We start from the raw sequence: 13,869 nt of genomic DNA, 5'->3' as shown, positions 1-13,869 counted from the left end.
CAAATCCGAGAAATGAGCACCATGTGGTGGGGTGGCTGTTTTCTGTAGCAATGCTTTTGCAATCATGCTAATGAGGCATGATGAGAGACACATCATTTGCTCTGGGATACACAACCCATTACTCCCCCCCCCCCATCTGTTGCTTTTTTTTTTTTTGTTTCCTTGGTGATGCAGTTATGGGTTTTGTTAATTTGATCCTCTTTTTACTTTTAATGTTTTTCTTTCTGTAAAAGTGTGTTAATAAAACTGAAGGTAAAAAAACAAAGTAATAAAACGTGTGATGTTTATTAATTTCTTTATTATTTTTTACACCATTGAAGTAAATAATTTAACATCCTCCTCAATTGCTGGCATGGGTCGGATGGTCTGGCAGGAGCTGGCAAGATAGAAGACTCTACTATCAAGACAAAACCCCTTAATGAAATGAGGAGGGGGTTGGCTTTGTGCCAGGTGATGAGAGGTTAGAGCTGTAATTCCAAATGTGGAGCACTGGTGAGGCATACATACATAGTTAGGGGGCAATTCGTGAATGAGTTAAAAAAGAATTCTTTTACATCCCCTCTATGACAAATTTATCAAATTTTGACACTTTAGAGACATCAAAACAGGTTGTGTGCATCAGTCATAAACACAAGATCTGATGTCTCTAAAGTGGCAATCTTGTAATAATTACAAACGTGTGTGTGGTATAGAATCTATGGATGCACAAAACAAACAAAATGAAATAAATATGGATGACTTGTTTGAAAACACCTGCAAGTGAGGAACAGTTCTCAAAGATAGACCCAAAATTCCTACGTCCTTGGAATCTACATAATCGAAAGGTATATTTGTAGAGAATTTCATTAAAAAAGTATCCATTTTCTTGAAAGTTAAGATGAATTGAATTGGACTCTGGTGAAATTTCCAAAATTCCCCTTCTAAAATACTTTCCCCCCCAAATTTTGTATATTCGGAATCTACATGATATAACATTCGTAAATAATTTCATTAAAAATATCCATTTTTCTGAAATTTATGATCAGCCAAAGTTGAGGATGCAAAAATTTGTAGTTATGCTGATTCAAAAATACGGTAGTGTAAGTAAAATAATGTTCGTCAACATTCAGAGGAATATTTAAAATTTGGATTTATACTCGCTATCCACGATAAACTAACACCAGGTTATGGGCAAAAAACTCGGATCTTGTGAATTTTCTGATGTCCTTTCTCCATTCCTAGGAAAAGATTTTCCCATAAACATCTTTATAGTCATTATCTATGCTAGTTGAATATAAAATTTTATTAAAAAAAAACATTTTCCTAAAAGTTACGAGGGAAAAACTCGGATCATGCGAATTTTCCGAAGTCCCTCTACTATTCATTAAATGTGCATTCGTTTCCTAAACATTTTATTTTGAATAACAAAAATTATATATCACAAGGGGGCATCAGGATTTCAGAAATGATTCGGTGGGACATGGTCAGAAATCAGCTGGGAACCACTGAATAAGAGTATGACTAGAGGAGATACATGGCAACCTCAGCTGGAGAAAGATAATATGTGACAGGGAAAGGGATGGGTGCCATACACCTAAGTTACAGGGAGGTGTATATAATGAAATGGACCATGGACAGCATTTGCCTGGGTTGGGTAAAGAGAGTGATGGGAAAATAAGTGCCACAAGATAATCATCGTCATCGTTTAACGTCCATTCTCCTCTCTTTCTCTTCTCTTCTTTCAAAGAAGCACTCCGTCGGTTACGACGACGAGGGTTCCGGTTGATCCAATCAACGGAACAGCTTGCTCGTGAAATTAACGTGTAAGTGGCTGAGCACTCCACAGACACGTGTACCCTTAATGTAGTTCTCGGGGATATTCAGCGTGACACAGAGAGTGACAAGGCCGGCCCTTTGAAATACAGGTACAACAGAAACAGGAAGTAAGAGTGAGAGAAAGTTGTGGTGAAAGAGTACAGCAGGGATCACCATCATCCCTGCCGGAGCCTTGTGGAGCTTTAGGTGTTTTCGCTTAATAAACACTCACAACGCCCGGTCTGGGAATCGAAACCGCGAGTCTGCTGCCCTAACCACTGGGCCATTGCGTCTCCACGTCCGCTCTCCATGCTAGCATGGGTTGGACGGTTCGACCGAGGATCTGGGAAGCCAGAAGGCTGCACCAGGCTCCAGTCTGATCTGGCACTGTTTCTGACTGGAGCCTGGTGCAGCCTTGTATGATTAATTCAAATCAATGTGAATGAATAAGCATTACACTTGACAGAGTAATCTGAATGCTAAAGGGTTAAAAAAAAAAGAAAAAAGTTTAGATCTTTAAACCAGCCATATCTGGCCGAAATATTCTAGCTGTTTTTTTATCTTTGGCCAGATCTGGTCTCTCACACTTACTCTACAATATTATTCTAAAAATAAACAATCACATCATTGAAATCTCAAGGCTACAAGGTAATGCATGACTAATTCATATCAATGGGAATAAATAAGTATTTAGTTTCTCAGAAATCTGAGTGCTAAATAGTTATCTCTAGCATTTAAAGTGGCCATATCCGGCCAATATATTCTACCTGATTAATCTTCAAGCTGGCCAGATCTGGTCTCTCACACTGACCTACGTCATTTGAAAAATAAACAATCATCTCATCAAAATCAGAGTTAAAAATGTCTTATCTAATTACTGCAATTTATCTGAACTTTCAAACGTTTCTTTGAAGGTTCATGCAAACATTATTAAAGAACAAGTTCCAAGCTCCTGGTTTATAACTGCAGAAATGATGAATGCTGTTTATTGCACACATCAATATTCTGGGGTTCAGACAATGCTAACTTTTTAGAAACTGGGACCCAATTTAATTATGTATTAACCAAAATCCTTAACCTAAGAACAATGCAGAAACGAAACGGAGCAAGAGACACGACCTTGTCTTTTGGTATTTTTTTGTATCTGTCAGCTGAAGGTTTTCTACCATCTTTTCTGTTTAATCATTGATGTATGCAACCACCACCTTTGAATTCTTCGTATTCATCTTTTACTGAGTTGTCAATGTCTGACCATATCCACTAGAAGCAGGAAGTGATGGAGGTCCTGTAACATGACTAAACTAATGTTGAGCCTGTGGCAGTGGAGACCTCCGGCATCCTTGGCTCCTGGACCATATCCAGAAGGGAAAATCCTGTGAATTGACACAAGAGATAGGTCCCCTCTTATGATATTCCAGTCATCACTTAATGACTGGTTGCACTATTCAACAGCTTGCTATTAATAAAATAAGGGGTGGCAGTGATGTATATAAACACAAACTTGCGAGTTGGATGCAAGCATCCCACAGTCAACTTAGGGAGCTCTGTGGACTGATTTTGTGTATTTACACCAATTTGTCTAGAGCAAGAAATTTTCTCCATGACAAAATTCAGTTAGTAACTTTCTTACAAGTTCATATCATCATCATCATCGTTTAGCGTCCGCTTTCCATGCTAGCATGGGTTGGACGGTTCAACTGGGGTCTGGGAAGCCAGAAGGCTGCACCAGGCTCCAGTCTTATCTGGCAATGTTTCTACGGCTGGATGCCCTTCCTAACGCCAACCACTCCATGAGTGTAGTGGGTGCTTTTTACGTGCCACGATCGGATGGTGCTTTTTAAGTGCCACCGGCACGGGGGCCAGGTGAGGCTTGCAACGGCCACGAACGGATGGTGCTTTTTACGTGCCACCGACACGAGGAACTGATAAGGATTTTGTGTTTATACACGTCACTGCTTGCTGATGTCACCTCATAAGATATGTTGAGTTGCTGGACTACAGCCATAGCAATATTCTCCAAAGGTTTCCTCAATCTTATCAACTGCAGTCCTTATGTCAGTCTCATGCTTATTTTATTGAACTCTTTTACTTGTTTCAGTCATTTGACTGTGGCCATGCTGGAGCACCGCCTTTAGTCGAGCAACTAGACCCAAGGACTTATTCTTTGTAAGCCCAGTACTTATTCTATCGGTCTCTTATGCCAAACTGCTAAGTGACGGGGACATAAATACGCCAGCATCGGTTGTCAAGCAATGCTAGGGGGACAAACACAGACACACACACATATATATACATATATACGACGGGCTTCTTTCAGTTTCCGTCTACCAAATCCACTCACAAGGCATTGGTCGGCCCGGGGCTATAGTAGAAGACACTTGCCCAAGGTGTCACGCAGTGGGACTGAACCCTGAACCATGTGGTTGGTTGCACTTTTTGGCACAACTCTGGTAAATATAAACCTGGACACAGATACATACGGTAATAAGGTGGGCAGTATCCATCGACCAAATTTCACATCAATTCACAGCTGGTTACATTACACTTGCCTAAGATGACGTGCAGTCACCACATAGGTTGTGAAACAACTTCTTCATCAATGGTCAGGGCAGCACCAATAAATCAATCAAATTTGGGAGTTCTGAAGTTTGCGGTTCGATTAGCACAAATATCAATCTGTTTGTCAGAAGGCGGGAAATGAAGTGGTTTCGTCAAGTCACGTGTCCTCCCCCCCCATCACACCCGTGTCACTTGGTCGATTTTTTGTTTCCTGCTGCAAGTGATTTACTACATGCAACAATGATATGACTTCTATCCCGTATGAATGTGTTTGTGAATCAATAAGTGATGATTCAGCCAGGATCCCTGGTCTGGTGGTACGTAAAAAGCTCTATCCGACTCGTGGCCGATGCCAGCGCCGCCTCCACTGGCTTCCATGCCGGTGGCACGTAAAATACACCAATCCGACCGTGGCCGTTGCCAGCCTCGCCTGGCACCTGTGCAGGTGGCACGTAAAAAGCACCCACTACACTCACGGAGTGGTTGGCGTTAGGAAGGGCATCCAGCTGTAGAAACATTGCCAGATAAGACTGGAGCCTGGTGCAGCCCCTGGCTTCCCAGATCCCCGGTCGAACCGTCCAACCCATGCTAGCATGGAGAACGGACGTTAAACGATGATGATGATGAAGGACCGAGATCTCTGGAGATATGCTGTGACTGTAAAGACCCAGGCTGCTTCCTGCACCAGTTCTGCATACCCCTGCCTATTCAAAGTACCTTGGATTTCAGAACAACCCGTTGTGCTTGAGGAGACCTATTGAGTCAAGTACATGAACATCGAAATAAATATCAATGGAAATAGTAGTTGTGATACCTGTGCCGGTGGCACATAAAAAGCACCATCCGAACATGGCTGATGCCAGCACCGCCTCGACTGGCTCCTGTGCCGGTGGCACATAAAAAGCACCATCCGAACGTGGCCGATGCCAGTGCTGCCTCGACTGGCTTCTGTGCCGGTGGCATGAAAAAAGCACCATCCGAGCGTGACCAATGCCAGTGCCACCTTGACTAGCTTCTATCCTGTGTGAACACGTTTGTGCTTAGTTAAGTTACCATTTTGAGAAAATGATTTACCACAGATATCACAGTGATATGGCTTTTCACCAGTGTGCGTGTACATGTGTTTAGTTAAACCGTATCTTCGAGTGAATGTTTTCCCACAGATATCACAGTGATATGGCTTCTCTCCCGTATGAATGCGTATGTGAGTAATCAATTCACTATTTCGAGAGAATGCTTTATCACAGATGTCGCAGTCATAAGGTTTCTCTCCTGTATGAATGCGTACATGAGAAGTTAATTCACCATTTCTAGAAAAGGATTTACCACAAATATCACATTCATACGGCTTCTCTCTTGTATGAATATGTCTATGTTTAGTTAAGTCACAATTTCCAGAGGAAGATTTACCACAGATGTCACAACAATAAGGTTTTTCCCCTGTATGAATCCGTATGTGAGCGGTTAAGTTACTACTTTCAGAAAATGATTTATCACAGATGTCACAGTGATATGGCTTTTCTCCAGTATGAATGCGTTTGTGTTTAGTTAAATTACAATTCTGTGAGAATGATTTACCACAGATATTACAGTGATATGGCTTCTCTCCTGTATGAATGCGCTTGTGAGTAGTAAGATGAGTTTCTTGAGAGAAAGATTTACCACAGGTGTGGCAGTGAAATGGTTTTTGCCCAGTATGAATATGCTCATGTTTTGCTAACTGATCACCTCTGGAGAATAATTTACCACAGGTATCACAACGATATGGTTTCTCACCTGTATGAGTTCGTTTATGTATAGTTAAATGAGCACCTTGAGAGAATGATGTGCCACAGATGTCACAGTGGTAAGGTTTATCTCCAGTATGAATGTGTTTATGTTTGGTCAAATGATTATGCTGCAAAAACGATTTACCACAGATGTCACAGTGGTACGGTCTCTCACCTGTATGAATGCGTTTATGACAAATTAAGTTATTTCCATTTGAGAAAGATGCACCACAGATTTCACAGCGATATAGTTTTTCTCTGGTATGAATGTATTTATGCTTCGTCAAGCTGCGAATTTTAGAGAAAGATTTGCCGCAAATATTACAGCAAAATGGTTTTTCTTCTATATTAGTGTGCATGAGTTCAGGTAAACGATTAATTTCAAAGAACAATTTCCAACAAATTTCACTTGATATGGCTTCTCTCCTGTATAAATGGATATGCAGGCAGTGAAGTTATTTCTTGCAGAGAATGATTTACCAGTTATTACTGTGGTATGGTTATGGTTTTTCTACTGTATGTGTATCTTTGTAATTAGTAAAGCTATTATTGTGAGAAAAAGATTCCCCAGGTATCACTGTGATAAGGCTTCTCTCCTATAGGAATACATTTGGGAACAGTCAGCTTGCCTTTTTAAGAGAATGAGTTTGTAGTGATATCACAATAATATGAGTTCCCTATTTCATATTTTTACAATGAAAATCAATCCTTTTAAATCGTCATAATTTTAACTTTGTTCAGAAATAATTCATCATCTATAATTATTCTTTCACAATACATTGATATTTTCTTTCTTTCTATTTTTAAATCTTATTCCTAAAAGACAATACCTACTGCTGTACTTCTATTAAACAGTGATATTTGTCAAATGCTGAAGATACTGCAAACTCTTTTTCTTTTTTCACATCTGTCCACGTTTAAGTAGAATGCAAAACAAGCTTGCACACATTCAGATAGTCAAGTAAACAAATTTTGTTGATATTATCACTCAGAGGTAGTATTCCACACTAATTGTTCCATAGATTTATGTAGCCAAATTTACACAACTGTTGTGTATAACATATTCCTTAGTCGTTAATAGGTGATGGTGCTTCTGATAATCCTTTTTAATGCCAACGTCATCTGATATTCTGAAATAATAAAGAAATATTATCAGTTATATAAGATACTAAAAAATTTAAGATTCAGCAATTATTTTACTATAATTTTAGTAGTGTACATGATACTGATAAACTACAGATACCAGTTTTTATCTTTTCTCTCTTTTACTTGTTTCAGTCATTTGACTGCGGCCATGCAGGAGCACCGCCTTTAGTCAAGCATAAAATAGTCGGCATTCCTTCGATATAACTCGAGAAAATCAAAGCATAAAAGTCAAGCATAAAATTATGCCAGCAACGTCTCATTTCAAACTTGGAGTGGCCTTATAGGCTGCCGAGTTCGATCTTTTAAACTTTTATTCGTTTTCTTTTTAATTAAAAAAAAAAGTTCGGCGATCTTTCGTCTCTAGTAGACCTTTCCGTCGATTTCCGTAAAAAAATTTTTTTTTTACATATGGGCTTGCGGGAACTTTTGCAGTAATATACATACATATACACATACACCGAGTAAAAAATTTCAGTTATCTCTCTCTTTCACACATTACTCTGTCTCTTCACACACACTAACAGAAGCACTTCACTTACACAACACACTGTCTGTCTCCCACACCCCATCAAACACACAGACATATCAATGCTTCCCATGCACGGTAACTTCAAAAGAACTTCCCTCGTCATACAATCGCTTTCTCTTAGTCTCTTTCGCTCTCATTACTTCAAAAGTTCCCGCAAGCCCATATGTAAAAAAAAAAGAAGTTTTTTACGGAAATCGATTTTAGTAAAATTTTAAAACGATATCCATCCGAACTCATAAAACATTTTTTGTTCCAGTTTGTCTAGTAACGTCCCTCTCTATGTAAGATCATTTTTTTTTATCATAATAAAGATTCCATTTCAAACTTGGAGAAAGAAAGCCTTGCATATTTCTTCTTACCGGTTTCATGGGTGATGTAAAATCCGCAAATTTCCAAGCAAGAAACTGTCATTTGCTTCCACGGAAATGTTTTGATTTTGTTGAGTTATATCGAAAGAATGCCAATTAGTCTTTACTGAATACTTACGGAAGTGTTTTATAAAGGATATGATTGAATACAATTGTCACTTGCAGCCGAGAAAGATAAACAAAGTGACGCACGTGTTTATTTTCAAGATAGAAGCGGAAAGCGCGCCGCGCCCACTTCGCATGCGCAAATACTTTCCCTTAATTGTTCTTTTCAGAAGGGTAATTAACTCATAAAAAGTCGTTGTCGGTAGCACCTTGTATTTAGATGTTTGTCAAAGAGCAGTCTTACGGAGATGTACTTGCATAGCAAGTGATTTGATCTGAGATCGTGTGCTGAAACGAAAACAATTGCAGCGTCGAAGGTGTTTGTAAGCCATTTAAGAAACACACAAAAGCCGTTCGATTCACTTCAACATTTAAGTTTAAGTTTAATTTGTCAGTTTAATTAAACTTAAATGTTGAAGTGAATCGAACGGCTTTTGTGTGTTTCTTAGACGGCAGTCTGTTGTACTGAATTGCATCTCTGGATTTCAAATACAGTAATACCTCACTTTACGAGGAGTCGGTTTACGAGACACCAAATTTACGAGTTTTGTTTTATAATAAATATAAAAAGGTCATACATTTGGTTTGTGTGTGTCAACACTGCTTATAGCGGAGTAAAATGATGGCATAAAATTTCAAGGTCTTACTTTGCGCATGCGAAATTGTTGAGCAGTGACTATTATAAGCGAATTCTTCGTGCCACATTTTACGTTGCATACGTATATTTACATTCTGAAGAATTTTAGTCGAATGAATTGACCTCGGTACTTTTAAAAAAAAATACTTTTAAAACCTGGTACATATTCTATGGGCCTCTTTTGTCGAACCGCTAAGTTACGGGGTATGTAAACATTTCAACACCGGTTGTCAAGCGGTGGTGGGGGGACACACACACACGTATATATATATATATATATATATATATATATATATATGTGTGTGTATGTATATATGATGAGCTTCTTTAGGTTTCTGTTTACCAAACTCCAGTGACAAGGTTTTGATTGGCCTGAGACTATAGTAGAAGACATTTGTCCTAGGTGCTACGCAGCGGGACTGAATCTGGAGTCATGGTTGGGAAGCAAAAAGGATGTTAAATGATGATAATGATGATTAGATTCCTAGATAAAGTCATTCCTTATGTTTGCTTTATATATATGCATGCCACAAAATCCCACAAGGCTAGACGTCACTATCTAAGTCTTAGCTTAAGATTATCTCTGAAGTATTGGGTTGTCTGGAAAGTTCGTGCCGATTTATAGCAGCTTACCTTCCGACTTATTTTAGAACATGATTGAGTCCATAAAATAGGATTTGACTACACCTCCATTTAGAGCACAGTTTAAGCTATCTTTTCGTGGAAGAAGGTTTATGTTCCTATAACCTGTGTTGATTCTGTAACCCTTTAAAATGGAAGATAAGAAAATTCATTTTCGGCACTTGATGTTTTGGGAAGCAGACAAAAATTGCTGCAGCTCGGCTGGGATGTGTTACCCCACCCTCCATATTCACCAGATATTGCTCCTTCGGATTTCCACTTATTCAGGTCTCTGCAGAATAGTTTTAATGGTAAAAATTTCAATTCCTTGGATGACGTAAAAAGATACCTTGATGAATTCTTTGCCATGAAACCACCTCAATTCTGGGAAGAGGGTATTTTCAAGTTAAAGGAAAGATGGAGACACATTGTGCAACAAAATGGTTCATATTTCGTTGATTAAAAATATAATGGCAAGTATTTATTGACCTTTTTCTTTCCTTTAAAAATCGGCATGAACTTTCCGGACAACCCAATAAAACAATATCAGTGTAATTTCCACAAACCATGAACAATTTCCAATTTATGAGAATGAAGGACAACTAAATATTGAGACTAAGGCACAAAAAATATGCATTCCCATCATCTGCTGCCAAGTGAATATCACTAGTTTCGACACTTGAGCAGCATCATTCAATCTAGCAGCGTCAAAAGCATTAAAAACATAAATGTGCTCAGGAATTAATGGTAATCTTTTTTTGGATGTGTTGAAGGATTTGTGCATACTTAAGAGCCATACTGCATTCAATGTTGGTAGGACCAGTGGCATAGCTCTTCTAAGAGTTGAGATATACTCTTACATATTCCCAAGGATTGTAGCATTAATTTTGCTTTTGTTTCATTTCACTCTTTGTGTAAAACTTCTTTGCTTTAACCCTTTGGCATTCAGATTACTCTGTATGGTGGCTGGTGTTAGGAAGGGCATCCAGCTGTAAAAACCATGCCAAAACAGACATTGGAGCCTGGTGCAGTCTTCTGCTTAACCAGCGCCTGTTAAACCAACCAACCCACCCATGCCAGGATGGGAAAATGGATGCTAAATAATGGTGATGGTTGCTGTCAAATGTATTGTTTATTTATTCACATTGTTAAGAATTAATCTTGTAGCTTTAAGAGTGCTTATTTTTAAAATGACATTGTATGCTACATGTGAGAGTCCAGATCTGGCCGCCTTGAACATAAAATAAAATATTTGGGCTGGATATAACCAGTTTAAATGCCAAACGGTTAAAGTGACATCCATTTTTGAATATATATTTAAAAGCGATTTCCCTATATTTTCTAATCTCTTATTACTGTTTAAAAGTTATTTCAATAATTTATTGAATTTTCATCTTCTAGAGATTTAATAAAAAGAAGAGGGAAAGGTGAGAGATTTTGAACTTTATCACTTGATTCCTTTTAACCTTTAAATTCTGGTGCACATATCTCAGCTCAAACAAAACTTTATTAATCAAAATAAACACCAGCAGAATCAACACACTTTTTCCAATGCAAAACAAGTTTATTTATCCAAATGTTGGCTTTCACAATCAATGAAAATTTTTCCTATCCAAACCAATATACAGAATGGACATTATAAAAACATTAATGCTGATGAAGACGATGATTCATAAATTATACCATGGACTTTGCATTTATATTATGTTCAAGGCTACACTGACACTCGCAAAGTGACATTCAACCTGCCATGGAGGAGTTACACTATAAATACATCATCATCATCATTTAATGTCCACCTTCCAAACTGCCATGGGTTGGATGGTTTGACAAGAGGCAGACAGGCAGAAGACTGCACCAGACTTCTGTGTCCATTTTGGCATGATCTTTACAGCTGGATGCCCTCCCTAACAACAACCACCTCACAGAACGGAATACAAGAAATGATAAATATAAGATCTTATTATCACTTCCTTGAAGACAGATATACACTAAGCTCCAAATCAGAATACATGAAAAATGTATATAAATAACATCCATAATATATATAGGATGATAAAGGATAAAGATCCTTCACAAATCATAGGGCTAGTTTCCCAGTTTATGTGGAGCATACATTCCCCACTGGACAGAACACTGGTCCATCAAAGGATTACTCATTTTTGCCAGCTGAGCGGACTGGAGCAAAGTGGAATGAAGTATTTTGCTCAAGAACACATTGCATTGCTTGATTGAGGAATTGAAACCTAAATCATACAATCATGAGTCCAACACCTTAACCACTAAGCAACACACTTGCACCAAAATATATATAAGGGCTTACATGCACATACATACTACTATGGTATGACAAAAGAATTTTTGCCATGAATCCTGTGTTTATTTCTAACATGATAACTGTAGAGAGAAGTTGATCCTGATTTAGGACAATACAATCCTCAGTCATTTATTCACAATGTCAAATAAATCAATACAATGCTTTTTTTTTCCCTTTGGAAATATGCTAGATGGAATATATATGAGCATTCTGAAATGACTAGCAAGCCGTCTCACCAATGTAGGAATAGTTGAGGACGTGTGTATGTGTTTGTGTATATAATGAAGTGTTGGGTGGTTGTTTTCACACCATCATATTTTTTAAAGTACATTCGTTAGATATATCTTATACAAAAACATCCCTTTTCACATTGTTACAGTGGTTTCTTCAGTATCCATAAATGCATGTGTAGCTCAGTAACATTTATGAGAAAGGATTTACCACAAATATCAGTTATATTCTTTCTTCCCCGTATGAATAAATTTGTGTCTAGTCAAGGAATATCTTTGAGAAAATGATTTGTCACATGTATCACATTGATATGGCTTCTCTCCTGTATGGATACGGTTGTGCTTACTTAAGTTAGCACTTACAGAGAATGATTTACCACAGATAACACAACCATATCGTTTCTCTCCTGTATGAATATATCTGTGGTTAGTTAATATAGATCTTAAAGAGAATGATTTACCACAGATATCGCAGCCATGTGGTTTTTCTCCTGTATGGATTAGTTTGTGACTGGCCAAGTGAGACCTTTGAGAGACTGATTTACCACAGATATCGCACTGATATGGTTTTTCTCCCGTATGAATATGTTTGTGACTAGTTAAGTCAACATTTCGAAAGAATGATTTACCACAGATATCACAGCGATATGGTTTCTCTCCTGTATGACTACGTTTGTGAGAAGTCAAGTAACTATTTCGCGAGAATGATTTACCACAGATATCACAGTGGTATGGTCTTTCCCCGGTATGAATACGTTTATGTGTAGTCAAGGTGTTTCCGTGAGTGAATGATTTACCACAGATATCACAGTGATGCAGTCTTTCTCCTGTATGAATAAATTTGTGGGTAGTTAAGTGACCAGAGGCAGAGAATGATTTTCCACAGATTTCGCAGTGATACGGCTTCTCTCCAGTATGAACACGCTTATGAGTAATTAACTGACTTTTTTGAGAGCATGATTTACCACAGACATCACAGCAATATGGTTTTTCACCTGTATGAATACGCTTATGAGTACTTAGCTGACTTGTTTGAGAGAAAGATTTACCACAGATATTACAACAATATGGTTTTTCTCCAGTATGAATATGCTTGTGAATAATTAAAGATCCATTTCGAGAGAATGATTTACCACAGATATTACAGTGGTAAGGCTTTTCTCCTGTGTGAACGCGTTTGTGTGATGTCAACGTACTTCCATGAGAGAATGATTTGCCACAGGTATCACAGTGATATGGCTTCTCACCTGTATGGATACGTTTGTGACTAGTTAAAGTACTACTTTTGCAGAAGGATTCACCACAGATGTCACAGTGATATGGTTTTTTACCTGTATGCATATTTTCATGATTAGTCAGGTCACTTCTTAGAGAAAACGACTTACCACAGATGTCACAATGATATGGTTTTCCTCTTGTATGAATACGCTTGTGAGTGGTAAGCTTACTTTTTTGAGAGAAGGACTTTTTACAGATATCACAGTGGTACAATTTCCTTCCCATCTCATCAGGAAAATCAATCATTTTAGACTGTGTGTTACATTTAAACTGGTTCTTGGACAATTCCTTTTCCATTATTTTTCTTCCCTCATCACAATATACAGACAGAGATTTTGTTTCTTCTTGTTTTCATATTGCCTTTCTAGTAAACATTTCTACATCATATTTCCATCAGTTGTGATCTTTGCTGACGACAGAAGTTGCTAACTCATTTGTAAATTTTGTTGTGTATAATATCTTTCTTCAGTCTTATATTAGATGATATATATATTATTTTATACCAATGTTGTCTGA

General features: G+C 38.0%; 2 protein-coding genes across 2 annotated transcripts in view; both read right to left on the bottom strand.

Moving 5' to 3' along the window:
- The window catches only part of LOC115222747 (zinc finger protein 239-like), a 23,430-nt gene extending 9,561 nt beyond the window's left edge, over positions 1–13,869 (bottom strand). Inside the window, exons 1-2 of the mRNA XM_029793047.2 lie at positions 13,141–13,869; positions 12,602–12,804 (exon numbers count right to left, since the gene is read on the bottom strand). Coding sequence (XP_029648907.2) covers positions 12,602–12,804; positions 13,141–13,650 — 713 coding nt within the window. The 5' untranslated portion in view covers positions 13,651–13,869. The remainder of the gene's footprint in view (positions 1–12,601; positions 12,805–13,140) is intronic.
- Positions 8,581–13,869, bottom strand: part of LOC115222826 (zinc finger protein 98-like) — a 31,222-nt gene continuing 25,933 nt past the window's right edge. The window contains exon 4 of the mRNA XM_029793143.2: positions 8,581–8,632. The gene's annotated coding sequence lies outside the window, so the exon portion shown is untranslated. The remainder of the gene's footprint in view (positions 8,633–13,869) is intronic.

Source organism: Octopus sinensis, linkage group LG21 (assembly GCF_006345805.1).
Source record: "Octopus sinensis linkage group LG21, ASM634580v1, whole genome shotgun sequence".
Lineage (NCBI taxonomy): Eukaryota > Metazoa > Mollusca > Cephalopoda > Octopoda > Octopodidae > Octopus > Octopus sinensis.
This window is presented reverse-complemented; position numbering and strand designations above follow the sequence as displayed.